The sequence below is a fragment of the Pipistrellus kuhlii genome, unplaced genomic scaffold, assembly GCF_014108245.1.
Source record: "Pipistrellus kuhlii isolate mPipKuh1 unplaced genomic scaffold, mPipKuh1.p scaffold_m20_p_57, whole genome shotgun sequence".
In the NCBI taxonomy this organism is placed as follows: Eukaryota; Metazoa; Chordata; class Mammalia; order Chiroptera; family Vespertilionidae; genus Pipistrellus; species Pipistrellus kuhlii.
Window position 1 is genome coordinate 605,651 of NW_023425559.1, and position 27,979 is coordinate 633,629.

Genomic DNA, 27,979 nt, shown 5'->3' on the forward strand with positions numbered 1-27,979 from the left:
TCCGCGAGGCGCACACAGGTGGGCAGTGGGGCTCCGACGCAGCCTGTGGGTCAGGGGCCGGCGGCGCCTGCCCGTTCTGGGACTCTGTGGAGCGGACGGGCTTTGCTTCAAGAGAACTAGGTGTGGACGGAAACCAGCTTCGCCGGCAGAACTGGAAACAGGAGACGCGATAGCCGTAACCAGGCAACCGGCCGGCGGCTCGGGGTGCGCACGCGTACTCCGCCGCGGGTCGGCGCATGCGCCGTCGCCTCCCGCCAGTCTACCAGCCTCCGAAGCCAACGACCGAATTGGAAGAACGCGCCTGCGCCAGAGCACCGCCCGTTCTCCGCTCAGCCGAAAGCAGTTCTCGGCAGGTGCACCTGCCGGCATCAGTCGTTCAGGACTGATCCTTCCTTCGAGTCCGATTGGAGAATCCCTACTGTCCACACATCTTACAACGAGAAGCGGCTGCGAGACGGAGTCAGCGTAACCGGGACGACGTTTAGGGGCGGCCCCCCGCGCGCCCTCCCAGGCAGGTGGGCTAGAGGCGGGGCGCAAAGATGGGCGTTGGAGAACTGGAGGAGGCGGAGGGCGGGGCTAAGGCCGGAACTAAAGAATGGGGCGTTGGAGGATTGGGCGCCGTCGGGGGCGGGGCCAAGGGATGCGGCAGTGAAGGATTGGACGCAGGCTGGGGCGGGGCCAAGGATGGGCCAAGGAAGGTGGAGGGCGAGGGGCGGGCTTGGTGGAGGGCGTGGCGAAGGGGCGGATGAAGGGATACGCGGTGAAGGACCCTACGCCGGGGAGGGGCGGGCCAAGGGGCGGAGCGTCGCGCCACCTGGGGGCGTGCCCAATGGGAGGGGAGGGGCGGGGCGTTGGATCAGCTGCGAGGGGCGGGGCTGGCGGCGTGGCGGGCGGGCGTGGCGCGCTCTGACGTCGAGGCCGGACACGTCGGCGGCGCGGCGGCCCGGGCGACCGGAGCCGGATGTGCCAAGATGGCTGCAGCGGCTGCTGCACCGACGCTCGTCTTAACTGCCGGGCCGGCTTCCGCCCGCGGCTCCTGAGGGGCTGGCACCCGGGATTGCGGAGCAGCCGGGCGGGGGCCGGCGCGGGCCCCCGCCGCCCTGAGGCGCGCCGGTGAGGGCCGGGGTCGGGGCGGAGAGCGGCGGGCGGGCGGGCGGACCGGGCCCAGCCCCGAGCGGGCGGTGCGTCTCCGGTGCTGCCGGCGGGGCGCCGGGGCGGGCGGGCGCCCGCGGGGCCGGGGAGCCGCGCGCCTGCCGCCCCCCGCCCCCCTCGCCCGCCGGTCAGACTGGCGCGGACCCCGCACGGACGGACGGACGGACGGGCCCGGGGCCAGCGCCGGCGGCTCAGCCGGGTGGACACGGCCCGGCCGGGTCGGGGGGCGCGGACGCGTCGGACGTTCCTCAGCGCGCCCTTTGCTCCCGAGGCGCCCGCGCCGCCCGCCGGGTCCTCGCTGTGGACGGGGCCCTCGGACCCGCGGAGCAGCCGGTGACTTCGCGGCCAGGTGACCAAGATGTTGCAACGGAGGCCGAGCGCTCGCGGTCCCGCCCCGGCCAGAGGTTAGGGTGGCAGCTTCGCCCTTCCCGCGGTGGGAGGATGACAGTCCAGAGTGTGGACACCGCAGCATTGAAAGCCCGGTTTGCTGCTCCCCTTTGAACGGCCCGGGTGGGGGAGCTGCTTGCAGAGCGTGTCTTCGGTGCGTTAGTTCCCCTTCCCCGGTGCGGGTCCCGCTGCCCGGTGAGCCGGTGCGGTGTGGGCGCAGCCCCCCTCCCCGCCCTCACTTAGCGACATGAGCGCTGCTATCGCCAAAGAGAAGACGGGAGGCCGGACGGCGTGTTTCTTGTTCCTGTGACTCATTCACCTGCAGCCGCCGGGATGCGGGGCCGCGGGCCGCCCGGAGGCCTCCCGGTGTGGGCTCAGCCCGGCCCCTGCCGCTCCGAGCGCCCGTGGGTCTTCCCCGTTTTCAGGCGTGTTCGGTCCCGCCTTTTCGTTTGAACGTCCGAGGGGGCTGACGCTGTGGAGAGGCCGGGTTTGCCTGTCTCTGGGGCCGGGCCGCCGCCAGGGACGCCCCGGGGGGAAGCTGGGGCAGAGGCGAGGGGGGGCGGGCTTGCTGGTTCGGCTCCCGGCGGGGGGGGGGGGGGGCGGGGGGGGGCGGCGCCCTGGGAGGGGCCTCGTGGCTGTGACTCGCTCAGTCGGGTCATTGACAGTGGGTTGTGCTTTTCACCCCGTGGAGGCAGCGGGAAGGCCGAGCTGGGTGTACGGAGGATCGCTAGTGCCCTGAGACCCACCGGTGTCTCTGAAACAGCTTAAAGCTCGGCCACTGGGCTACAGTGACTGCGGGCGGAGTGCGTTCCCCGCGGCCGGAGAGGAGCGATGCGCAGTGTGCTGCTTTCTGCTGGTGAAGAGAGAAAAAGGATCCAAAGAATAGGGTTCTCGGAGGTTGTTTCAAGTGAAATTGGTGCATTGCTAGAAAGTTCTCAGCTGGGCGTGGGGGGGATGGGCAATGCTACTTTGCAGGGAAGTGATAGTGTTGGCCTCTAAAACAGGGCTGAGCCTAAGAGTTGAAGATAATTGTAAGTGTCTCAGCAAGGAAAGCCTTTAAGTATAAACTTGTGAGATTTAGATGGTGATAAGATTTCCCTGCTAAACTCGGTAGGGGTTGGAGCATCCCAGAATCCCCTGCGAGGATCAAGGATCATTTCATAAGAGTGCACCCCGAGGGGACCTGAGGAGTCGCCCTGGTCGCTCTCTCACGGTGCAGATAAGGAGGCTGGGTGCGGAAAGAAGTGGCCTGAGCCACTCCCCCGGATTCTGGCCTCGCGCCCACAGTGGCACCTGACCAGCAGGTCCCCTGGGCCTGGGCTCTGCCCTTTTCTCTGACGCTGCTGGGGCGGGTGGAGGGTCTTCCACAGAGCCTCACAGGGAGGCATCCCGGGTGCTTGTTCCACAGACAGAGGAAGCGGCTCTGAGGGTTCCACCCTCAGCCGAAGCTGAGCTGTAGATACTTTACAATGACAGCTTAGCCCAGGTGACGTGGCTCAGCGGCTGAGCATTGAACTATGAACCAAGAGTCAGGGTTCGATTCCTGGTCAGGGCACCTGCACAGTTGCGGGCTCGATCCCAGTGTGGGGTGTGCAGGAGGCTGCTGATCAGTGATTCTCTCTGATCCTGGATGTTTCTACCCCTCCCTCTCCTGTCTCTCTGAAGTCAATAAAAAAAAAAAAATACTTTAAAGATGACAGCTTAGAAGCAGACGAAGTCTTTGGTGCCGTCCAGTGTCAGTCCGTTAACTCTGAGTGGAGGGCTCCCGTTGGCCTTGGACACGTGTGGGCAGCGGGGTGGTGAGCTGATAGATTCAAGGGGCTTGCTTTTAGGAGGGACAGGGACGTTATTTGTGAATGGCTTTACTTAAAGCACACTCACAGTATTTCCTTTTACCTGAGTGTCAGAACGATGCCCAGAACAAGAATATTGTGTGTCTGCAAAATGTGGGGAAACCCCAACGCTGTGCATTCCTCTGGTTTGTTTTCTCTGATTGCTCAGCTCAGTCTGCTGGAAAGGGCGAGAGGGACTGACTCGCAGGACGGGCTTCCTAAAGAGATAGAATTGGATTTTTGTCTGAAAAATACAAGTTAACGGTTCAAGATTGCACTTAGTGTGTCTTCTTAAAAACAGACAGCGGGAGACACTGTTCAGAGGATGCTTTCTGTGGGAGTTTTGTGGACACTCGGCATGTTACTGAGAAGGGTTGGATCCTGTCGCTGGGTCACACAGCTGCTCTGGCCATTGCGGCCCCGCACTCGGAGGACCTGCCTCCTGTCAGTGCACAGCCAGGCCCGGGCAAACACGTGTGTATGAGGCGGGTGAAGCCTCAGGTGAGTGCCTGTCTCGCCTAGAGGTTGGCTTTGCTGCTGGTGTCACTGTACTAGCTAGCGCCCTCCTGGGAGAGCGTGGAGGAGCCCTCTCAGCTCTGGTGCTCCTTCGAGATCAAAGGAACCTTCTGGCAAGTGTGTGCGGTCTGGTGGAGAGGCTGACGCTGGACCTGGTGACAGGTTCCAGGAAAGGTGGCCTCATCCGGGGTAGTAGCTCAGCCTGGCAGACTCTGCTCGCCCTGCCCGCCTGGCGAGGGCATCAGCGGGACCTTAGTTGTTACAGAACTGAGTCCCGGAAGAGACAGTGACTCGGCCGAAGTCCCTCAGCAGGTTGGGACGCAGCCAGCAGCCGCTCCGTCCAGGGTGCTCCCCTCAGAGCAGGTCTGGCGCAGCCAGCAGCTGCTCCGTCCAGGGTGCTCCCCTCGGAGCAGGTCGGGGCGCAGTTCCAGGCGGGAGTGGAGGTGGAGAGGGCACCCCTCAGGGCTTAGCTACCTGAAGTCACTGTCCGTCACGTCCTTTTTTCTTAGTTTTCCTGATTGTAACCAGGGCTTTGAATACATGAACTTTATGCCACTTTTTCTTTTTCTTTTTCAGGTCAAATTAGGGAAAGCCTAGATCCTGCTTCTCTCTGAAGCGGCATCTGGTCGTGAGGAGCTCCGCCATGCAGCCGCCGCCGCAGGCTGTCCCGCCCAGCGCGGTGGGGCCGCCTCCCGCCGGGAGCCCTCCCAACATGTTCTGGTCTGGCAGTTCGTACAGGAGACAGGCGGCCGCGAGCGCACCGGGGGCTGCGGTAACCTGCCCGCTGCAGCCGGTAACGGATCCGTTTGCTTTCAGTAGACAGGCGCTGCAGAACCCCTCGCTGGGCAGTTCGTCCAAAAGCAGCCCTCCCGTCTTGCTGGGCGCGGCCCCGCCAGCGTTTCTCCAGCACCCGGGGCTGCCTGTGCCGCACACCAATGCCGGGGACAGCTCCCAGGGACTCCGAGAGCCGCTGCCGAGGCCCCTGTCGCAGCCCCGGCCGGCGGCAAGTTCGTTTTCCACTGTGGTGACCCCTTCCAGCTCTGACCATGAGATCCAGGCTCAGGGCCTGCCAGGAGGGGGCTCCAGCGGTGCTCATGGCGGCCCGCCCCCTGGGAGCCTGCCTGGGCCAGACCGGCCCCCGAGTGGCCAGCATCATGACGGCGCTGTGGCGCCCCCTTTCTTCCCGCAGCCTCCACCGCAGATGCCCGGGCCGTGGGGGCCTGCCCAAGGCGGCCCGCAGCCCTCAGGTCACTACTGGCCCCGCCCAGAAGGCCCTGTTGCCAGTGCAGCACCGCAGGCCTGCAGCGTCTCCCGCGTCCCCACTCTGTCCAGCCCGCCTCAAGGGCCTGTGCACGAGCAGCACCGCCCTCCCGCCCCAGGACCTTCGGCCGACGGGAGAGACGGGGCGGCTTCCCTGCAGAGTGGAAACCACTCGGCGAGTCCCTTTGATCCTGAAGGCGCGTCCAGACAGAGTTTCAGAGCGGGGAGTGCCGGGGCAGGCCAGGAGGTCAGGCCCGGGCCCGGAGCCGGTCACGAGCAGGGGCCACACCCTGCTCTCGTGAGCCCCTCCACTCAGGGCAGCAGCCCGGAAAGCCATCTGCACGGCCCTCTGGGGGCCAGGGCCAGCCGCGCCCTGCCGGAAGCAGACTCGGGCATGCTCTCCATGTTTTTTCGAGGCGGGGAGATGGAGAATGAGGAGACCCTCTCCTCTGAAAACACAGTCCCCACGGCTCAGTCTTACTTTGACGGCTTCTCCCCAAGCCCTGGCCTGGGCCCTCCTCCGGCCTCCGGGGCCGCAGGCGGCGTCTACCAGGCCTTCCGCAGAGCCTCCCGCAGCGAGACCGCCCAGCCGGGAGGAGACACGCAGCCTTACTGCCCTCGGTCTGCAGGCCCGCAGCTCGGCCAGCCCGCCGCTAAGGGTGCCGGTGCTGACGTGTGGGGTGACACGGCGGGCGCAGGGACTCCTGGCGCTGGCGGCTCGCACTGTGAGAATGTGGAGAACTTGGAGTTCGCTCAGAACCAGGAGGTTCTGCCCAGTGAGCCCCCGAATGTGGATGCCTCCTCCCTGGCTGAGCAGCCCAGATACACACCTCTTCCTGGGCCCCCGGGCCCCAGGCTCAGTGCCACAGGCCACGTAGGAGGTGGGGGCTCAAACCTCGAGGCCCTGGACATGCCGCTGCGTCCTGTGCGGTCCGATAGCGTGTCGTCCAGTTACAGCAGCAAGAGCCACAGGAGCGCTTCCAGTGCAGCCAGGCCCCAGGACCTGGGCACCTTCATCCAGCAGGAGGTCGGCAAACCCGAGGAGGAGGCCCCAGGGAGCTTTTTTAAGCAGATCGACTCTTCTCCTGTGGGAGGCGAGTCGGATGTGACCACCATGAGCCAGAATTACCACCACAGCCTGTTCCAGCCCTTGACCCCCAGCCCCCCCAAACCTACAGGGCTATTTCAGACAAGTGCAAATAGTTCCTTTGAACCAGTGAAGTCCCACTTAGTTGGAGTAAAACCAATCGAGGTAGATCGTGCCAATGTGGTGGGCGAAGTGAGGGGGCCCCATGCCCACCAGAAGCACAGAGCAGACGCTGCCCCGCCCGACGTCTGCCCTGGCAACCTGGAGCAGCCACCAGACAACATGGAGACCCTCCTGCCACCTCAGGTCTGTCCTCTGCCTCTGCCCTCGCCCGCAGAAGCCAGTCACCGGCTCCCGCACCCCGGGGGCCCGCCCGTAGAGACGGTACTCGCGACACCCGAGAAGAGGCCCTCGACCCGGGCCCAGGGAGCCATGAAGTGCGAGAGCCCTGCCACGACTCTGTGGGCGCAGAACGAGCTGCCGGACTTTGGGGGCAACGTCCTGCTGGCCCCTGCCGCTCCCGCGCTTCACGTGCCCGGGAAACCTCAGCCGTCCGACGTGGTTCAACCTCCAGACAGGGGCGTGTCCGGCCAGCGGGCCCGGCCGCCGGGCTGCCTCCCCCCTTTGCAAGGCGGTGAGGGCATTGGTGCTTCTGAGAACCTCGAGAACCCTCCCAAGATGGGAGAAGAGGAGGCCCTTTTGTCACAGGCAAGTTCTGGTTATGCCAGTCTGTTGTCCTCACCACCCACTGAGTCTTTGCACAGCCAACCTGTCTTGTTCGCTCAGCCTGATCAGAGCGCTCATCTGGCTCAGCCCATTCCTTTTCCCGGGTCCTTGCCCCATCCCACGGAGAAGACTCCGACCCGGAGAGATGCTCGGGCTGGGGACAGACCTGCCGTGAGCAGCCGGGCCGTGGGGGCTGACTCTGGAGAAGCCGCGCCTCTGCCCGGGGTTCCAGCCAGCTCTCTCACCTGCTCGCCTCTGTCTAACAGCCTTGCCCAAAGTCACTTCCCACACGTTTCTGCTCTTTCTGAAATGGTTTCCACTCCGCCTGCTAATGTGCTGGTTCAACCTCCATCTCCTCCGGCTCCAAAGAACTTGCTTCCAGGTCAGAGGAGTCCCAGTGCCGAGGGGGCTCTGCCGGAGCTGGCCCACAGCGCTGCTGGGAGCACGGGCGTCCTGCTGGTGGCGCCCTCAAGCGACGCCTTGGGGCCTCATAATAATAAGGCAAATCACCCTGGTAATTGGGAAGAGACTTCAGGAGCCCTAGACTTCACCTTAACTAGGACCGTGGACAGTCCTGTGAGAATGGGTAGCCTGTCCCATTCTGATGGCCCAGCTGCTTCTCAGCAACCCGCCCCCAGTCATCCTAGTCAGCCTGGGCCTGGAGTATGTAACCCAGACCATTTCTACCAACAGGTGGCAAAAGGTGCTCCTCACCAACGTGGCCCCGAGAAAGCCCAGCAGGAGCCAGCTCCTCCCCCGCCAGGGCCCACAGCGGCGTCTTTAGAACCCTCAGACCCAGAAAGCCCAGCTCCGGGACAGCTACCTGCCGGTACGGCTGCCGCTGACCTGGGTCAGCCGCCGCCTCGGCCGCCTCCGTCCTCCAGCGCATCGGCCATGTCCAGCAGCTCGAGCCAGGCAGCCGTGCCGCCGGGCCCGCAGTGGATGCAGCCGCAGCCCCTGGACTTGGCGTCCTACTACTATTACAGACCCCCGTACGACAGCTACCCGGCCCAGTACCCCTCTCCGTACCCGCCAGACCCGGGCACAGCCCCGCTCTACCAGGTAGGCCTGACTCAGGCGGCTGAACCCTTGGACCAGCGGTCTTTCCTTGCGAGGTTCCGGGCAGGTTCGGTGGGCTCTGCTGGTGGGACGCCGGTCTGTGCACTGTGCGTGAGGAAAGTGCTCCGGCCGCCGCCACTCTGCCACGCGGCACCTCGTGGTCACACACTGCGTGGTCGTGCATTGGATTGCGGAGATGATCTTACTGTTGGTGTGACGCAGCACACCCCCTGTGGGGCAGGAAAGCCCTTTGCTTGGGTGGCGCCTGTGGGCCGTCCTAGTGCCGTGCTCGGCGCCACGGGGGGACCAGAGCCGCCTGGAGCTGGTGTGTGTGGTGACGGCAGGAGCCTCCGCGAGGACAGCAGGAAAACTAGCCTTTCAAAGCCTCCGTCGGAATAAACCTATTTGGGGGGAAGTTAGGTTTGGCCTGTAACCCAAGGGAAGCAGTGAGGAGGGTGAGAGTCCAGCCCCGCCCAGCCCGGAGGCCAGCACAGAGGCCCGCTGCCCAGCAGTGCTCTGCTCGGCGACAGAGCTGCCGCTCAAGGTGTGGTTTGTCGGGCTCTGGTTAGTCCTGCATTTGCTTGAGAAGGGAGCTCGGTGGACACGTTCCCGTGCCTGGTTTTTCTCACCTCTAGTCCAGGCCAGGGTCATTCAAGGTCAGCCAAGGCAGCAGATCATGGGCCAGGGAGGCAGAGAGCACTGACTGGCGGCAGGCAGGGCAGGCGGCTGAGCTGGGAACCTTGTGTTCAAAAGAGGTTGGATCAGGGCTTGGTCGGGTCGGCTGATGGGAGGCCTGTGCCCTGTTGTGGGCCCTCAGCGTGTGTGTGTGGTTGGTCACACCTCTGACCTCTGACCCTGCGAGTGTAGATTTCCCAGGGACTTGATTCCCACAGCAGGGAGCGAAGCTGCTGGGAGCCCCGGAGGCCAGCGAGCACACGCCGCTCCAGGTCCTTCGTGAGCGCTGCTGCGGCGCCCGGGAGGTTGGCCTGGCCGCAGCACGTCTGTGGATCCGGCACCCTCTGCCTTTCTCTCCGCCACCCTAGCTCCAGCAAGTCAGGGAGCCTGTGCCAGGGAGTGGCGGAGAGCCGGGCTCTCAGACATGGAGAACTGATTCTGGCTGATGCCTGGCCACCTCCTCTCTGCTTCAGGTCCTCCCTCTGCCGCCCCTTAGAGACAGAGCCGTGGCGGTCAGATTTGTAACAAGCTGGACGCCGCTACGAATCAAGTACCCCCCCTCTGAGGCTGCCTGTGGCTTCAGGGCCATTCAGATGGAGCCTGGCTCCTTGGCTTGTCACCTGGGATGGTCTGGAGCAGGCACAGCTTGGGTCCCCGCACCTCCGCATTGGAGACCTCAGGAGGCAGAAGCCTGACAGCCCTCAGGAGTTGCCATGGCTCCGGGTGCCTGCTGCCATGCTGGCCTCTCCGGAGCAGGGCCGGGCTGGGCCTCATCCGGGAGATTCTGTTGTGCCCAGGGCAGTCCCGGGTCAGGCCGTGGGGAGAGTGGTCCGTGAGCTCAGAGCTGGTGCTCTTGCTCAGGGGGGCCTAACGCTGCATACGCTGTCTTCCCGCAGGATATCTACGACCTGTACGATCCAAGATACAGGCCCTACGATGGCGCAGCGCCCGCCTACGCCGAGAACTACCGCTATCCCGAGTCGGAGCGGCCCAGCTCCCGGGCGAGCCACTGCTCAGACCGGCCGTCTGCCAGGTGATGCTGGCTGTGGTGGTGATGTCCTGACTGGGAAGCCCTGCTGTGCTGCCGTCTTGTCCTTGTGGACAGGCTGTAAGATGCGTTAAGTGGAGGCCAGCACACGCCACGCAGCCATGGCCACGGTCAGCCAGACCCAGGGCGGGCCCCAGAGGCACCCCTGTCCTCAGGCAGGGTTCCCCAGCCAGGCTGGACTTCCCCGTGCAAAACAGAAAGCCTCCAGGGTGAGGCCCAGGGTCTTGTGACCACAAACAAGGATGTTGAAAGAGTCCTGGCCGCACCTCCAGCCACGTGAGAGCTGGAGCTCAGAGGCCTCCCGCTCGGTGGCTGGGGCGGAGGGACGAGGGAGGCTGCTGTCCGTGTGTTCAGCTCTGCCGCCCCCCAAAGCCTTCACCTGGCGAAGTGCCGCCTCGCAGGGTCGGAGCTGCCAGGGTACGCAGTTCCTTAGACGCGGGACAGAGAGGGGTGGCTGCCGACGCAGGCTTGGTCCACGCACTGCCTTCCAGAACCGTGGCTCCTGAGGCTGGTTTGAGTCTGTGACAGCAGCTGGCCTCTGTCCAGGCCCACAGAGGGGCTCGCTGACCTGCGTGTGGCCAGCGGACCAGGTGCTTGATGTACAGAGGTTCTGGGTCCTAGCACCCGAGGACACCCTGTCCCCTGGGGAGCGTTCTGACCCAGTGAGAGCAATGGCCGGTGTTTTCTAGAAGCCCTGGGAGGCCAGGGATCGCGGAGGCGGGTGGAGCCAGGGTGCACCTGGCTGTTCCAGTTTCCCTTCACTCACCACCTGCAGATCAGTGTGGCGACATTTCCGAGGCCCGCGCTGCCTCTGTGCAGAGGCACCCACCAGAGGCGGGCGGGTGGTGGGAGGTGTGTCCCCTGGGCTGCCATGCCGGCACCGCTCTGGCTGCGCTGGGGAGCAGCCCCCTCTCCTGCCTTGGCTGGGTGCGTGCGTGTTTCCATGCAACAGGAGCGTGCGTTAGTCTTCGCCGGCCGCCGGGATCACATCCCGGGGGGCGCTGCTCGAGGTGACTTGGGCTGTGGTTTCTGTGATGGTCTTTCCCACGAGTGCAGGTTCATGGGGCGAGGAGGTACGTGCTCCTGGTTTTGTGCTGCGTTGGGTCAGTTTTCGGAACCCTCCGCCCACGTGCAGACAGGCGCTCTCACCCTGGGCCGGCGAGGGCGGGGGCTGGGCTGAGGCCCTGCACGCCTTCCCTGGGGCTGCGCCCACCAAGCCGCAGGCCCAGCTGAGTGAGATGCAAAAATCAAGTAGTAGAGCACTCGCCGGTGTGGCTCAGTGGACAGAGCCCCAGCCTGGGGACTGAAGGGTCCTGGGTTCGGTTCCGGTCAAGGGCCCATGTCCAGGTTGCAGGCTCGATCCCAGTAGATGGTGTGCAGAGGCAGCTGATCAATGACTCTCTCTCATTGATGTTTCTCTCCCCCCTCCCTTCCTCTCTGAAATCAATAAAAATGTGAGGGTTTTTTTTTTTTAATGAAGCATTACCTAAAACTTGCTATTAAAAAGCAAAAATGTCATTAAGCCCTTTCGAGAATCCCCAGGTCAGATAGCTGATCTTCCCACTAAACTCCCGCTTTTCTGTAAAGCAGGTCACAGCCAGGCTGCTCTGTGAGGCCAGCCTGGCCGGGGCACGGCAGGGCCCACGCCGGTCTCTGAGGGCACCAGCCTGGGTGCACTGTGACCCCCCTCCCTGGAGCACACTGGCACGGCCTGGGCGGCAGGTCTGTAAGTCAGATCCGGCTCCCTCCATGCCTGGGCCCCTCGGCGTCGGCAGAGTGTGACATCCACACTCGGAGCCTGTGCGGCCCTGCTCCGCGGGCACTGAGAACGCCTCTGCCGGCGCTCCTGTGGCTCTCGGCGGGCAGCCCTGCAGTGCGCTGGTGCAGGGGACCCTTACCGCCTGCCTTTGGGCTTCCGATCAGAACTCTCCACGACCAAGTGCTTGGACGAGTGCCTGTCGCCCGGGTCCAGCCCTACTGACCACCGCCGCCCTTGGCAGAAGCAGGTGGCTTGTTGGTAACCCCCGTGTGGTTTCAGGCAGGGGCCTCCTGAGGGCTACTACGGCTCCAAGCGTGGATGGAGCAGCCAGAGCGACTACGCCGGCTACTACAGCGGCCAGTACGACTATGGAGGTAGGTCGACAGCCTGGCCACCGCAGCTCGCAGGACACAGCAGCCGGCGTGCGGCGCCCTGGGGCCGGAGGCAGAGTCCCTCCTGCTAGTCTGTCTCAGCCAAAGCCACAGGCACTGCTTCTGGAAGGGCTTCTGTTGCTGCTCTTCCCCCAGAAGCCGTGTCTTAGTCACAGCACGCGTGTGATGTGGCCACACGAGCCGTTACCAGGCCCGGCTGCCTTTCCTGTCCCTGCGACTGTTCACATCAGTCGGAGGAACAGGAGCAGCTCCTGGGCACCAGTGTGCCTGCCTGCTCTGTGGCCACGGGCTTGTGGCTCCGCACTGGAGGGGCAGACGTGTCCCGGAACCCTGCTCCTCCCTCTGCCAAACTGTCCTGCTCAGTGCAGAGGGTCCGGGCCTGCAGCCCTCACTTCTTCCAACATGGCCCTCCTGCCCTGCCGCCTTCCGCTCACAGCCCTCGGCCTCCCCTGCACCCCTTCAACATGACATCTGCACACACTGCCGGAGCGCACACCTGGCGGTTCTAATGCACGGCCTTTGGAAAGGCCCTCTGGTTCTGAGAGTGTGTGTTAGCTTCTCCCCCTCTGGTTCTGAGAGGGCTTCCAGCCTCTCCAGACCACGGTAGCAGAGATGGAGTGAAATGTAGAGGTATGGGGTGAGCTGTGAAAAGGTAGTAGCTGTGGGCAAGAATTTAACCAAGATGCCAGCAGCAGGTTTATCTTCTTAATCGTGTGTATTGGGGGGAAAGCCAGCCGCCATTGGGCATCACACACGGGGACAGGACCAGCAAAACCTCCTGCCTCTGGGCGTCCGGGGGCCTCGGCGTCCGGGGGCGCCTCGGCGTCCGGGGGCCTCTCGGCGTCCGGGGGCCTCTCGGCGTCCGGGGGCCTCTCGGCGTCCGGGGGCCTCTGGGCGTCCAGGGGCCTCGGCGTCCGGGGGCCTCTCGGCGTCCGGGGGCCTCTCGGCGTCCGGGGGCCTCTCGGCGTCCGGGGGCCGCTCGGCGTCCGGGGGCACGCTGCCTCCCGGCAGGAAAGCCAGGCTCTGTGCTGGGGCGGTGTCTCCGTGCGTGTTGTGTTAGCTCGCTCCTCCCTTGCTTGCAGATCCGGGCCGCTGGGATCGGCACTCCTATGGGTCTGGGTTCAGGGATCCCCGCCCCTACGACCGCAGGTATTGGTATGACGCGGAGTACGAGCCGTACAGGAAAGACAGCTACGCCTACGCTGACAGGTGGGTCAGGCGCACTTCGCTGCGGGGGACGGAACCAGAGCTGCGCTTTGTAATGCCCACCAGCTGCGGCTTGGGGTCCCGGGCAGCCGCTGGCGTCACGGCCACTGTCGGAAAGGGCGGGCAGACGGCCTGATGGCGCTGCTCACTGTGGGCGCAGAACAAGCGCCTGGGACTGGCTTGCCCTTGTCTCCTTGTGTCTGAGCAGCGTGATGGCTGGCTGTGACCTTGCAGCCTGCTCCTCCGAACCGTCACCGGGTTCTGACCTTGCCCCTGGGTCCCAGGCATCCTCCCAGGGGGCGGGATCTGACGGCCTCCTGCGAGGCAGGCCCTGTCCTGATGTGCAGACAGCGGCGCTGAGGACCTGTAGGGTTGAGTGCTGAGTAGCAGTGCGTTGTGCCAGCGGCCTCAGTGCCCGCCCTTGCCTCTGCCCCATTGGCCCTCCAGGCCCGAGAGGTACGACGACCCCTGGAGGTACGACCCTCGCTTCACAGGGAGTTTTGACGACGACCCTGAGCCCCACAGGGACCCCTACGGGGACGACGTGGACCGGCGCAGCGTGCACAGCGAGCACTCGGGGCAGAGCCTGCGCAGCGCGCCCAGCGTGCACAGCCGCCACAGCAGCTTCAGCGCCCACTCGCAGCAGGTGCGCGGGCCCACAGCTCTGTCCACCCAGGCCCCTGCTCTGCAGCAGCTCCAGGCCTGGCGGTGCTCCTGGGAGCTCACTAGCTGCGGCTTTGTGTCCCTAGAGTCAGGTTTACAGAAGCTGCAACGTGACCATGGGGCCCTATGAGGCGCCCCCGCCGCCAGGCTCCTTCCACGGGGACTATGCCTACGACGCCTACATGAGCAATTTTGGCGGTGCCCAGGGCTTCCCGGAGTACGGCTACCCTGCTGACGCCAGCTGGCCCACCGTGGAGCAAGGTGTGTGTGGTCAAGGCCCTGGGTGCCCACATGTGCGGGGGGGGGCGCTGAGTCACCCGTCCATAGCTCCACAAGCCTGGGGCAAGAAGCAGGAGCGAGTAGTAACTGGGGAACTCATGATGAGGATGACGGACGCTGTGTCACAGCACGCCACCCTCTGAGGGCCAGGCCTGTCCCAGGCCGGAGAGCTGCCCCGCCTCTGTCACATGCACACGTGTAACTGCAGGCTCACCGCCAGGCTCTTGAGTGGGGGCCTCACATGCCCCTGCTGACCACGCGGGGAAGCAGCCTTTGGAGGGAACTTGAATTCCCCTAGAAAAGCTGCCATAGACTTTCCCCATCAGCAGTTCTCAGGCCTCAGAGAGGCTGGTTGAATGCTGGCTCTTGCAAACTGTAAAGCTCTTGAGATAGTATTTCCATTGGAATCCTCGCCTGAGGACATGGTCAGAGAGGAGGGGAGAGACACAGCTGGGCAGCAGCCCTCCTTTTTGACTTGAGATGAGGCTCACTGGGCGCCGCCGCTGAGAACGAGGGCCCGAGGGCGCTGCTTCCTGTGGCAGGTGCTTCGGGCGGGTTTTTAAAGGAGCTTTATAGGTTTAGAGGAGATGGTTTCATTTTTAACAATTGAAATGTTTTCCTAAGCCACGCTGAAGTTCTATTTTAATGGGGTCTTTAGCCATTAGTGACTTCCAACTGAAAGTCCGTTAACATGGGCACCTCGACCTCCGAGCTGTTGGTCTGGCTCCGAGGCCCAGAGCTGACACCGCTGTTTCCTGTCTGCGTCCTCCTGCAGCTCCGTCGAGACCCACTTCCCCGGAGAAGTTCTCCGTGCCTCATGTCTGTGCCAGGTTTGGGCCCGGGGGCCAGCTCATCCGAGTGATCCCCAACCTGCCCTCGGAAGGACAGCCCGCCTTGGTGGAGGTGCACAGCATGGAGGTGAGCGGTTGGCCCGGCCTCGTCCTGTCTGGCAGCGCCGCACACGGTGTTTTTCCTCAGGGATGGCATTTTGTTTGCTCGTTCGGTTGTATGTCTTGTGTTATATCTTCCGTGTTTCTGGTTTTGAGGGGAGGCCTGTTGGTGTCCGTCACTGGTGATTTCAGTGACGACTGGGGAGATGGTCAGGGGGCGGGTGCCCGGGGCCAGAGTGGTGGTCGCTGTTTGGCGGCCCGCCGGCCTCTGTCCTGTGCGTTGGCCCAGAGCTCGGGGGATGGGTCTCTGCTCTCCTCAGAAGGTGGAAGTCAGTGGCCACATCCCCGGTGGAGCGCCTCAGCCTCCCGGGGGGGACAGGCCTTCCTCGGGTCAGCAGACACAGGCAGTGGCGGGCCCTGCCCTGAGCTGCCCTCCCTGCCCCTCCCTGTCCACAGACGCTGCTGCAGCACCTGCCGGAGCAGGAGGAGATGCGCACCTTCCCGGGGCCGCTGGGCAAGTACGTCCCCGGGCACGGCCAGCGGGGGTGTCGCGGGGGTGCCGCGCTGAGCGTGGCTTGGCCACGGCGCTGTGCACTGAGTGCTGCTCTTGTTTCAGGGACGACACCCACAAGGTGGACGTCATCAACTTCGCGCAGAGCAAAGCCACCAGGTGTCTGCAGAACGAGAGCCTCATCGACAAAGAGTCTGCCAACCTGCTGTGGAACTTCATCATCCTCTTGTGCAGGCAGAATGGGGTGCGTCTTCCCCCCGAAACGCCTCTCGGCCTGGCGTCTCGGGGATCTGGTCCCCAAGGTGTGGGAGGGTCTCTGCCGGGCGAGCACGCAGAGCCGGCTCGCAGTGCCATGGGGAAGGGGGACAAGCGGGTGTGCGCCGGGGCGAGGGGAGGGGAGGGCCCCGTGCTGGTCTGTCGGGTCTGTGGTCCGTCTGTCAGGCTCCGGGGGGGCCTCCCCAGCAGGCCCTGAGGGAGTCCTGACGTAGTGAAGGCCTTGCTCTTTCTGACCCGCCGCCTGCAGACCGTGGTGGGCACGGACATTGCCGAGCTGTTGCTACAAGACCACAGGACGGTGTGGCTTCCTGGGAAGTCGCCCAACGAGGCCAACCTGATCGACTTCACCAACGAGGCCTTGGATCAGGCTGAGGAGGAGGAGTCGGTGGAGGCCCAGCTCTCCTTCCTCACCGACGGCCAGGCCGCCCCCAGTGCCCTGGAGAAGGAGACGGAGCGGTTCCGGGAGCTGCTGCTCTATGGCCGCAAGAAGGTGCGTCCCGCTCGCGGGCGGGCGTGTCCTCGTCCACCGCGTGGGCTTCAGTGCGGAAGCTGAGGAGGGCCAGGCCTGCCTCCAGAGCACCGGCCGCGACGGCAGCCCGCCAACAGGCATCTGCCCGTCGTCTCTGAAGGCGGCGGCGTGGTTTCCTCGCGCAGGGCCCTCACTCCCGCACACATGCACGCGCTGTCAGCTCGGGCTGTGCCCACCTGCGCAGTGCTGTCGGGGGAACACGTGCACGGACAGACGTGCTGCCCGTTGTCAGGGCTGTGCTTGGCCTCGGAGGTGTGCTGGGTGTGGGTGCCCAGTGGGAACGGGGCAGCCAGGGCTTGTGCAGAGGCTGCGGGCTGGGGAGAGCTGGCGTTCTCTCTCATGCCGAGTGGAGGGCGGGTCTAGGGTGGGGGGCCCTGTGGGCACATGCCCAGTTCAGCATGGCCCGGTGGCAGGGGTCTGACAGCCCCAAGTCCTTGGTGCTTATATGTCGTGATAAGCTCAGGTAATGGTCACAGGTTCTCTGAACGTACCAGGTCACGTGGCTCGGGATGCTCTGCCCACATGGAGAGGCATCGTCCGCCACGGGAGTGACATGCACAGGGGCCCCGGTGGGAAGGACCCTTTGGGGGAGGCAGTGCCGCCTCCCCATTGTCCCGTGTCTGCTGACCTGCTTGTTCCATTTATTAATAGAGAGGAGAGAAACAGACGTGGGTTTGTTCCCCTTTTTCATGTGACCTGACCGAGGATCGAACCTGCAACCTCCGTGCCTTGGGACGGCATTCTAACCAACCACGCCACCGGCCGGGGCTGCTTGTTCTATGCTGCTTTTCACAGTTTGTGGAAGCGGGACCTGCGGCCACAGGCACTCTGCCGGGGAGAGTGACGGCCGTGGCCCGGGTGTGTTTGGGGCGTCACCTGAGCCACTGCCACCTCGCTCACCCTGGCTGCTCTGCAGGACGCCTTGGAGTCCGCGATGAAGAACGGCCTGTGGGGTCATGCTCTGCTACTTGCCAGCAAGATGGACAGCCGGACACACGCCAGAGTCATGACCAGGTACAGTGGCTGAGGGGGACCAGCTGGCCCGGCAGCCCGTGGCGGCTCTCTGAGGCACAGGGTCCCGCTCTCGGCAGAGGAAGCGGGCCTCCCTGCGCTGCGGGGCTGTGCAGGGCGGCGCTGAGCTCTGTCCAACCAGTGAGCACCTCGTCTTTCTCTTCGGGCGTCTGTGATCCCCAGCGGCGTGCACTGTGGGGGGCCGGGGGGGATCAGGCTGGTCGGTGAAGGGCTGAGAGGGCCGGTCTTGTTGGTAAGCTGGGCTGGGTTCGAGCTTCCGCATGGTGTCTCCCCAGATTCGCCAACAGTCTCCCGATCAACGACCCTCTGCAGACCGTCTACCAGCTCATGTCCGGGCGGATGCCTGCCGCGTCCACGGTCAGTGGCTCCCGTCACTCACGGCCCGAGCGTGGGCCCTGCTCCTGGCGGTTTCATCGCGGGATGAGCCGCCCTGCAGGCTGGACACTCGCCCGGGCCACCCGGGTAAGGCGTGCCCCTGCTTCCCGTTCCAGTGCTGCGGCGACGAGAAGTGGGGAGACTGGCGGCCGCACCTCGCCATGGTCCTGTCCAACCTGAACAACAACATGGACGTGGAGTCCCGGACGATGGCCACGATGGGCGACACGCTAGGTGGGTCCGTGCGTGCGGCACAGGGCGGCGGTGCGCGGTGTCGGGTGGAAGGGCCGGACCCCGTTCCTTGGGCGGCACTGCCACTTCCTGTTCGCCATCCGACTGCGGGAGAGCCCCTGACCGAGGCGTGGCCGCTGTGTCTCCTCAGCTTCGAAAGGCCTCCTGGACGCTGCGCACTTCTGCTACCTCATGGCCGAAGTGGGGTTTGGGGTTTACACAAAGAAAGCCACGAAACTCGTCTTAATCGGAGCGAACCACAGGTGAGGGATCGCACAACTGTGCCCCCCCCCAGCCCAGAACATCATCGTGTGGCCTGACCCCTCCTGGGGGGCAGGAGGCTCCTGGGGGACCGGCTCAGCACGTGCCCTCCTCTCCTCCACAGTTTGCCGTTCTCAAAGTTTGCCACCAACGAAGCCATCCAGAGGACGGAGGCCTATGAGTACGCGCAGTCGCTGGGCACGCAGTCCAGCCCCATGCCCAACTTCCAGGTGAGCCCGCCCACAGGCTGGGCACGCAGTCCAGCCCCATGCCCAGCTAACCGGTGAGCCCGCCCACAGGCTGGGCACGCAGTCCAGCCCCATGCCCAGCTAACCGGTGAGCCCGCCCACAGGCTGGGCACGCAGTCCAGCCCCATGCCCAGCTAACCGGTGAGCCCGCCCACAGGCTGGGCACGCAGTCCAGCCCCATGCCCAGCTAACCGGTGAGCCCGCCCACAGGCTGGGCACGCAGTCCAGCCCCATGCCCAGCTAACCGGTGAGCCCGCCCACAGGCTGGGCACGCAGTCCAGCCCCATGCCCAGCTAACCGGTGAGCCTGCCCACAGGGCTGGCGAGGCTGCGGGCTGCGGGGCTGCGGGCTCCGGGCTGGAAAACTCAGTGTTTTTGGAAATCTTGGGGAGATGTTGATCTGTAATGTTTGACACTAAACCTGGTTGAATTGAGGATTTTTGTTGTATTTTGGGTCTTAATGTTTAAAATACTATTAACCTCACATATTTTGTTTCTATTGGCTATTTTTAGTGTGATGGGGAGTGTTATCTGACCCAGGAGTGAGTGTGTGTGAGCACGTGTGTGCATGTGTGTGTAGCACTTGCATGATCTGAGCCAGGAGACGGCTGTGGGACAGTCCGTGTGGGTGCAGGGCTGTGCCGTGTGTGCTGACCTGCGGCCTCTACTGGCCCTGGCAGCTCTGAGGGGCCAAAGAGAGTGGTTTCCGAAGCTCAGCCGTGTCCTCTGCTCTGACCTGCCTCCGGGAGTGGGGACGAGAGCTGCGGGGGGGAGGGGGAGGCAGCGGTGTCCAGAACGTTCCCAGCCTGCGGTGCTGCGGGCGGCTGCAGACTGGGAGGACCGGGCTGAGCTGTGTGTGTGTTCGCTCCAGGTGTTCAAGTTCATCTACTCCTGCCGCCTGGCTGACATGGGGCTGGCCACACAGGCCTTCCACTACTGCGAGGTCATCGCCAAGGGCATCCTGCTGCAGCCGCACTCGCACTCGCCCGTGCTCATCAGCCAGCTGGTCCAGGTGCGGTCCGAGCCGTCCCCGCGGCCGGGGCCGGGGAGCAGACTCGGGGAGAGGTCGGGACTGGCGGGCGCTCGGCCGGCCTCGGGACGACCCACAGACTGAGACGCCCTTGGGCAGCTCTGGTCCCTGGCATGTTAGCATGCAAGTCTGTCCACCGGCGTACAGAGACCGCCGAGAGCTTCGAGGCCAGGAGCAGAGGCGGTCAGTCTAGCCGCTAGTGGAGTGGCGGGTCCAACAGCCTGGGTGTGGGTCCTGCTGACCCACTGGCCTCAGGACTGTGGTATCGTAACGGGATGGGACAGCGCCAGCCAGTGCCACAGGCCACGCACTGTCTCCCCTCCCGGGACACCTGGGAGGCTTCTTACTGGGGAGATTTTAGACAGTTTGAGGCAAGCTGGCTTCATCTGGTCCCGCCCGGCCCCCCAGCTCCCCTCCGCCCCAGCCCACCTCCCGCACCCGATCAGTGCAGCTATGTCTAGGTCAGTTCTGCCCTTGGCTCTGCCACGCCTAGTCTGTTGCCAAGTGATGGTGGCAGGAAGTTCAGCTCCGGGGTCTGGGCCCTGCTGACCCCATGCAGCTGCCCAGAGGTCGGCTCCCGTGGCGTCCAGGCTCGCTCTGTGGCCCGTGGCACCGTGAGTGGGGGGCCCTGCCTGCAGAGGCCAGCTCAGCCCCTGGCGCCGCTCCCGGTGGGAACGGGGTGGAGACACTGCGTGACGGGCCTGCCTTTCTCCCGTGTCCAGATCGCCTCCCAGCTGCGCCTCTTCGACCCGCAGCTGAGGGAGAGGCCAGAGGAGGAGTCCTTCCTGGAGCCCGCCTGGCTGGTGCAGCTGCAGCGGGTGGAGAGGCAGGTCAAGGTGAGCGCGGCTCAGCCACGCTGGCACTGCTCGGGCGGGCGCCTGGTGTCCACCTGGGTGCTGGGACGGACGGACAGCGGGAAGGCGGACGGGACAGCGGGAAGGTGTGCAGGCTGAGGGAGGGCCTCGCCAGGAGCCAGGAGCTTGGGGGGGGGGGGGGTGTCGGCTCCCACTGAGGCCTGAGGCGCTTCTCCACAGGAGGGCGCTGTGGTGTGGCGTCAGGACCCAGCCTTCCCCCAGCGCTGTGCCAGCAGCCCCAGCTCTGAGGTGGGACAGTATGACGGGCCAGGATCCGAGCAACCCTCGCACCTGGGCACTGAGAACCCACTGCTGATGCCACCTGCACCCAGCGGCGAGCACTCTGGTCAGGGTGTGTGGCTGCTGCCGTCAGGTGAGCCCCTCTCGAGACTGCAGCTTCCAGATTGGACAACCAGGGGCGCTTGTTCCTCCTCCAGCTCCTCCTCCCCCTCCCACTCCCCCTCCCTCCCCCTCCCTTCCCCTCCCTCCCTCGTGCTTATTCATAACCTTGCCAAGCTCGGCAGGTCGCATGGCGCTGGGTGCCCGGGCGGGTGGTGGCCGGAGGAACTCCAGAAGTGGAGGTCGGGTCCTGCGTTCACGTGCCTCCCTCGGCGCTGGCGGGTATCTGTCCATTGCTCTGCAGTGCCCTCCTGTCCGGGCACTTCCTGCTCGGTGGCGGGTCCTCCTGTCTCGGTGGGAGCGGCCGTGCCGAGACCACGCCGCAGCCGCTCCCACCGGGCTGCTGCCAGGACAGACGTGGCCTCGCACCTTTGACTCTCCTCCACTGTCCCCACAGCTCCGCCGACGCTGCCCGAGGGCCCACCCGCCCTGCCTGCCGGGGTGCCCATGTTCCCCGTGCTGCCCCCGGGCCCTGGGGAGCCAGCGCCTGGCTTTGCAGAGCCCTCGGGGCCAGACCCCGCGGCCCGGTACCCAGGGCCTGGCCTGCCGCCCAGCGCATCCCTGCCGGAGGGCGCACACCTGCTCCGGGCCCAGAACTCAGGTGGGTCTGTCTGCGGGGGGTTGCCCGGAGCAGAGCCGAATGGGCCTCCTGTCCCGGGAGAGGCTGGAGGAGGCTGCAGTCAGGGTGCTCAGGCCTGGCTCTCACGGCGCACAGGGCGAGTGGGGCCTTCGCATGCCCCCTCCGCGCCCCCCAGGCCGGCTCCCTCTGTCCTGCCCCGGCGGCTCCGAGGTCACAGAGGCCCCCTCTGCCACTGACAGGAGCGCTGGCCCAGGACCCCCGAGCGAGAGGCTCGCTGTCTGAGTGGAGAGAAGAGGATCTGGGCGGCAAATCCGAGAACGTGGTACTTGCTCCCACCTTTCCTGCGGGCCAGGGGCCGGGATCCCGGGTGGCACCTGCAGGCCAGTCGCGCTGCAGACAGGAAGCTCTCCCGCAGGCTTTCTCAGGAGTGGGCAGGGTCATGTGGTGGTGCGGGAGCTGCCGCTTTAAGAAGAACCCCCTGCATCTTTCCTAGGGGGCTCCTGGGGCTCCCCCACCCCCACCCTGCACCTGCTCTGCCGCGGGGTCCCTGCAGTCCACTGGGTTTCTGGAAACAGATTCATCTGATCAGACCTGCTCGGTTCAAATGCCAACCTGTTTGCTCTGATGCCCAGCGGAGCAACAAATGCTTTATACGGCCGCTTTCTGGAACCTTCTTTAGGGTGCCCAGCTCAGCATGGACACCGTCAGCAGGCGATTGCTGTCATTTAGAGCACACTGTGTGGGCTAGCGTTGAGACCTTCTGTCCAGAAAAGTGAAAATTTGAGCTGGCTGTACTGAGAGCAGACTGACCAGGGACAGTTTGCGTTAAAAAGCCCATGCTCCACTGACCAGTGTGGACGCTCGGGGCGCGGAGTCCGTCCGTTCCTCCCGCCAGAGCCCGCCTCCTGGCTCCCGGTGCCCTTGATAAGCCGCTTGCTTTGTGGGCTGGCTCGCTGGGGGCCCAGGAGCCAGGGCTGCCCTCGTCCCTCCTCCTCCCCTCTCCTCGCCCTCGCCCTCCGGCCTCTCGGGGTGTTTGGGGCTCCTGGGCCGTGCCCCAGGGGAACCGGTTCCCACGTTGCGTTGGCCAGGGCTCCCCAAGGATGCCGCCGGACTCCAGGGCGCCCCCAGCTTGGGGGGCTGCCAGCCTGGGGGCGCTGCAGCCTCCGTCTCCGGCGCCAGCTCCCGAAGGGAAGAGCACGGGGCCAGCAGCCAAGAAGGAGCCCAAGGAGCCTAAGAAGGTAACGGGCGCCTCCGGCTGGGCCGGCCCGGCTCCCTGGCAGCCCGGCACCAGGGGCAGGGGCGGGCAGCGTCTTCCCCCACTGAGCCAGGCGCGCTTTCGGCACGCGAGCCGCGGTGTGAAGGGGCGCGGCGGTGGGCGTTCTGTGGTGCCCACGCATCACACCGCCGTCAGCCAGGGCCGTTCCTGCTCCCAGAGGTCCTGGGCCAGTGTGTCCAGGACTGTCCCCTCCACCCGGGCGGGCGGCCCCACCTGTCCCTCTGAGGAGGTCAGCCTTGGTCCCCGTGCGGGGCGATCCGCTGTGGCTGCCCCATCCTCCTGCCCTTCCCCACAGTGGTCCGCTGGGCCCCCCCACAGCACCCGCTCTGCCTGGCAGGGGTGGTGGCCCAGGCACGGGCAGCCGGCCCACTTTCAAAGGCGCTGAAGGTGGTACAGGCCACCCTCCTGGCAGCCGCTCACAGCATCCGGCTGTCCGATGGCAGGTGGCGCTCCTGCCAGCCCTTCTGCCGGACGTGCCTCTGAGCTGTGCTTCCCGGTGAGGGTGGTGCTCGCTGGTGCCTCTCCCTGCTCGGCCCCCCGTTGTCAGACCTGCAGGAGGTCTCCCCACGTGTGGCTGTGGGTCCTGAGGGGCCACACGGCTGGTCCGTGCGTTCTGCCGGCGGCCCTCACAGGGTGGCTCCGGTTTGGTGCAGAATGCCGAGTCCTGGTTCTCGCGCTGGCTGACCGGGAAGAGGAGGACGGAGGCGCACTTGCCTGACGACAAGAACAAGTCGGTGGGTGTCGTGGTGGCGTCCGGCTTCGCTCCGCACGCGCACGCGGGCTCTGTCGCAGGGCCTCTGCGCTGACCCTGCTCTTTGCTTTCCCCCGCAGATCGTGTGGGACGAGAAGAAGAACCGCTGGGTGGACACCAATGAGCCGGAGGAGGAGGTTCGTGGGGGCGGGGGGCTCGTGGCACGTCCGGGCCTGGGGCCCTGAGCAGGTTCTGAGGCCGCTGTCCCCCCACAGAAGAAGGCTCCGCCCCCGCCCCCCGTGGCGCTCCCCAAGGCTCCGCTCGCTGCCGCCCCCGGGCCTGGCGCCCCCCGAGCCTCGGTGAACATGTTTTCCAGAAAAGCAGGTAACAGTCCAGCCAGAAGTAACGGTGTCCTGCCGGGGCCTGATTCTGCGGGACGGAGGGCGCCCGCCCTCCCCGTGTGCTGGGCACAGCATGCGGTCGGCCCTCTCCCGGGGAGCGTCCCGCAGCTGCTGGGGACGGGAGGGTTGCTGCCGGCGGCACCCCCTGACCGGGCCCCCCTGCAGCTGGAAGCCGAGCGCGCTACGTGGACGTCCTGAACCCGGGCGGGGCCCAGCGCGCCGACCCGGCTCTCGCTCCCGCGGACCTTTTTGCCCCACTTGCCCCGCTCCCGATCCCGGCGCAGCTGTTCACACCAAACCCAGGTAGGCAGTGCGGCGGCACGTCTGCTCAGCCACCGCTGACCTCTGACTCCCTGAGAGCCGCTATCCTTCCTGTCCCGGAGAGGAGAGCCCGCGGGTGCAGAGGGCCTCGTCCCCTCCCTCCGCGCCTGCCTTCCCTCCCTCCCTCCTCCCCTCCCTCCCTCCTCACCTGCCCTCCCTCCTCACATTCTTTCCTTCTGAGAGTGCATGCATGCGGGTGGGCGGACACGGCCGGCCGCTGGGATGTGGCAGCCCCTCCCTGCTGTCTCTTGCACAGATGCAGAGGGAGTCCTGCCCGCAGAAGGGTCTGGCAGGGAAGGGCAGGCGCTAGCTGGGGGTTCAGCCCTTCCAGAACCTTCCTCGGAACCCCAGGTGAGCAGGCACAGCGGGACAGGGCGGGCGCCATGGGGGTTTGCCTCCTCCCTGGCCAGCAGCGGCTCTCGATCTTCTGTGGGCCGTGTCCATGGCGACTGTTCAGGGGGCTCCCTCGCTGTCACCCACGTGTGGTGTGCCCGCTGTCTCACTGAGGCCCGGCAGGAGAGAGGTGCTTAGCGGTTAGAACTGGATGTGAAGCGAGCGGAGTGGCTCCGAGTGTGCGCTCTGAGGGACCAGCCGGTGCCGCCCCGGGTCCCCTCAGTCGGCTGTGTGAGGCGGACCCCCTCCCCAGGCCTCAGCTTCCCGCTCTGAGAAACGGGCCCAGATGGCCCCCGGTCACAGGCGCGGCGGGGGCATGGTGTCTGGTGCACGCTCAGCGGTTCTCTGCTCCGCCTCGCCGAGGAGCCCTCCGTGGAGCGGCAGGCTGGCCTGGGCCCAGGGAGGCTCGCTCGCTGGACGCTGGTAGTTGCTGCATCTCCCGTCCTTCCCGGCAGGTTGTGAGCTCGGCAGCCTCGCTCCCTGCTTCTGAACCGGCCCCCTGCCCACTGGATGGTCCCCAGGGGGGAGAGGTAAGGGGCCCAGAGTCCGCCCGGCCGGGCCAGGTAGCTCGTTCTCACGGCAGCGCTTCCCCCTGGAAGATGAGTGTTAGCGGGCAGACAGCAGGCTGAGCGCTTTCCCGGCTTGAAGAGCTGCTGTGCCCTTCGACAGCGCACTGCTGGGAGCAGAGTCCTTGGGGGGGTGAGGTCACACCCCACGCTCTGCCCGCAGCCTGGCATGCCGATCCTGCATTCCTCAGGCCTTGCAGTCGGCGGCTGTGGCCGAGGCCTGGACGGACCTGGGCGTTCACGGCTGCGCGGCTCTCCGGCCTCCCTCGGGGGCTCTCGTGACCGTGTGTTCTCGGTTTTGTAGCTTTCGCGCTGTAGCTCCCTGAGCTCCCTGTCCCGAGAAGTGAGCCAGCACTTCCAGCAGGTACCCGCGCGGCGGCCCCTCTGCTCCTCCGGGCGCTGTGCTGGCGCTCGCGGCGGCGCCCGCGTCCCCTTCCCACAGCGGCGCCGCGAGCGGCCCCGGCGTGCTGGGCTGGGCCTGTAACTGCTCTCTGAATTGGCTGTTTCCAAACGGCCGGCCTTGGGTGTGGCCGCGGGCGGCGTGGCCTGGCTGTGAGCGGTCGGTAAGCCAGGGTAGGTGCCCTCATCTGGAAGGGAGAATCCTTTCTGCTCCAGCACAGGCAGGCCCTCGCTCAGCCGGCTAGTGTGCTGGCAGCGGCGGTCCCGTGGCCGTTGCTGGGCAGGAAAGGAACGCTGCATCTTCCTGTCGCGTGGACCAGGCTTTTCCCTGGGACTGGCCGAAGGCATCACGTGGCCTTCAGTCTGCGTGTCACCCACTGGCTCCACGCTGGACATAGACCTGCAGTAGCTGCGTGCCTGCTGGCTGCCCACCGCTCTAACCTGCGCGGCGCCCTCTGCATGCGCTTTGTGGCTCACCCACAAGCTGGCTGGCTGTGGCTGTGGTGTCTCTTGTTGAGCTGCGCTCTCTGTGGTTCTCAGGCTCCCAGCGACCACCCCCCGGCAGAGGCGCCCTCAGCGGCATCCGTGCCCTTCTACAACCCGGCGCAGTTCGCACAGGTAAGCTGTGCGGCCTCCTGGGCGGAGCGGGAGCCGGGCGCCGGCTCGGCCACGGCCTCGGTCCTGCCACTCCTGCCGCCTGCCCACTGCTGGCCCCTGGCGGGCCGTGATCCGCCACCTGCTGGCCGTGCCCTCCCACCGGGGTGTTCTTTTTCCTTTTTAACACGTTGCTTTGATTTCAGAGAGGAAGGGGGTTCTTGACTCTCCTGCTTCCCTCCCTCCCGGCTCTTGTCTGTACAGCACAGGCTGGCTGGGGGGCAGAGCTCTGGGCATTGAGAAGGGAAACCTCACCTGCGCCTGGTGCACACCCTCCTCCGTCCTCTGAGCCCGGCCGCTGCCCAGCTTCCCCCGCCCTGCTGTTCCCCTCCCCCTCCCAGGGCCCAGGCCTGTCCCCGCCTGGAACCGTCTGTTTTCACTTCAGGATTGGGTGGTAGGTTCCCCCTCCTCCCCACGACCTTAATCTTGCAGCTCATGCCTCTGCAGGAGCCCGCAGCTGCATGTCGGGCAGGTTTGTGAGGGAGCACGTTGGTGCCTGCCCTTCTCTGCAGATGCTCAGCCCGTGGTATTGGCTCCCTCTGAGCCCGAACCAGCTCCTGCACCTTAAAGAGAATCCCAAGACCTGACACTGATGTGGCAGTGGTCGTGGCTGTGAAAAGGGACAGAGCAGATCTGCCCTTTGTCAGTGCTGTGTCTGGCCTGGGTAACAGGCCCACGTTGCAGCTGAGCCCTCGGAGGGTCCCCCCTGGGGCGGGGCGGGCAGAGTCAGTGCTGCTCCCATCGTTTCAGGCCTCGGCCACCTCGGGAAGCGCCAGGCCGGGGAGGATTGGCCAGAGGAAGTACCCAGTGCTGAGGTAGACCGGACCCCGCTGTCGGCACCTGGCACCTGAGACGGCTCTCCACCGGCCCTCGGCTGACCGCCCTGGCCTCCCTCTGTGCCCGATGGACACGCCGCAGAGCCACGTGCTCACACCTCCTGTGGGCAGAGCTGCCATCACCACAGCTCCAAGATCCGAGGACAGGAGGGCCTTCGGCTCCACTCCTCACCCAGGAACAAGCTCAGGATGAGCCTTGTCACAGGAAGGTCGCGCTGAGCAGCCAGGACGCCCTTTGCTGCCGGGAGCTGAGCTGCAGTGGCCTGATGGGAGACGCAGGAGAGCGGGTCGGCCTGAGCAACACCGATGCCAGCGTTGGGCCCTGCGGCCCCTCCCGCCCCGGTGCCCCAGCCCCGAACAGCAGCCGCTGGCGGGCGTGTTCTTCCCCAACCTCAGAGGGAGGCGGCGGCACCGCAGCTGTGCCAACAGGCTGAGACGTGTGGTTAGCGTGGTGCCCTCCCCCGCAGCCAGGGCCTGTGTGTGGCCCGTCAGGACCACGAGGGAGACAGCGGCCTGTGTTCCGTGTGGCTGGCCCTGGCTCCGTGAGCACCTGCCGGGCTCCGGCAGAGCAGCGTGTGGTGCCACACTCGCCCTCCACCGCCTGCTCCTCACCTGGCTGGCGTGCTGGCGACATCTTGAAGAAAGTGGCTTCGAATAATTTGACAGAAGCTCCTGAAGCTGCTATTTGTGCCCCGGTTTTTCCCACAGCCCTGTGGGCTGACTCCGTGCGGACCTGCACAGGGACCTCCTCCCACTGCCTCCAGCTTCACCTTCGCCGACGGTTCTGACCATCACGTCTCGTGAGGCCCAAAGGGACTGAGGACAGGCTATTTATAAAATCACTAGGAACTAGTTTCTGTGGTTCTGCTTGGCATTTTAATCCTGGAGGGTCATGGGATGTGGCCTGGCACAGGTCCTCCTCGCCTCTTCCTGGCCACGAGACGGCCTGGGAGCCCACAGACCTATGTGATGGGACCCGTGTCCTTCCGCTGGGAAAGGCCCCCCTCGCTAGGGTCCTGCTGTCCCTGTCAAGGGGGGGTGGGCTCCTGGGGCCGCTCCAGCCCCTGTCCTGTTAGTGACTTGATTCAGGAAGCCCCAGGGGCCGTTATTTTTCCTAAATGCACATTGTTACACTGCAGATTGTTAATAAAGTATTTTGCGCTCTGAGCGCGCACCTGCTGCTGTC

General features: G+C 65.4%; 1 protein-coding gene across 6 annotated transcripts; it reads left to right on the plus strand.

Annotated features, from left to right (window-relative positions):
* Positions 1-88: 88 nt before the first annotated feature.
* SEC16A (SEC16 homolog A, endoplasmic reticulum export factor) lies at positions 89-27,973 on the plus strand. Of its 6 annotated transcripts, XM_045573857.1 has the most exons (32): positions 904-1,113; positions 4,464-6,942; positions 7,654-8,022; positions 9,591-9,727; positions 11,781-11,875; positions 12,976-13,102; positions 13,547-13,745; positions 13,849-14,023; positions 14,817-14,959; positions 15,388-15,449; positions 15,548-15,686; positions 15,966-16,208; positions 17,164-17,261; positions 17,555-17,636; positions 17,771-17,888; positions 18,037-18,148; positions 18,271-18,376; positions 19,265-19,405; positions 20,146-20,259; positions 20,458-20,650; positions 21,074-21,277; positions 21,496-21,578; positions 22,345-22,494; positions 23,165-23,266; positions 23,364-23,420; positions 23,499-23,607; positions 23,790-23,927; positions 24,202-24,296; positions 24,794-24,868; positions 25,209-25,268; positions 25,844-25,921; positions 26,708-27,973. In XM_045573857.1, the coding sequence occupies exons 2-32, from the start codon at positions 4,531-4,533 to the stop codon at positions 26,774-26,776; spliced, it is 6,285 nt and encodes a 2,094-aa protein (XP_045429813.1). In that variant the 5' UTR covers positions 904-1,113; positions 4,464-4,530; the 3' UTR covers positions 26,777-27,973. The 6 variants fall into 6 exon arrangements, with proteins under 6 accessions (XP_045429810.1, XP_045429812.1, XP_045429809.1 ...); XM_045573854.1 differs by lacking the exon at positions 904-1,113 and adding an exon at positions 89-515 and having other exon boundaries at positions 4,464-8,022; XM_045573853.1 differs by having other exon boundaries at positions 903-1,113; positions 4,464-8,022.
* The last annotated feature ends 6 nt before the right edge of the window (positions 27,974-27,979 follow it).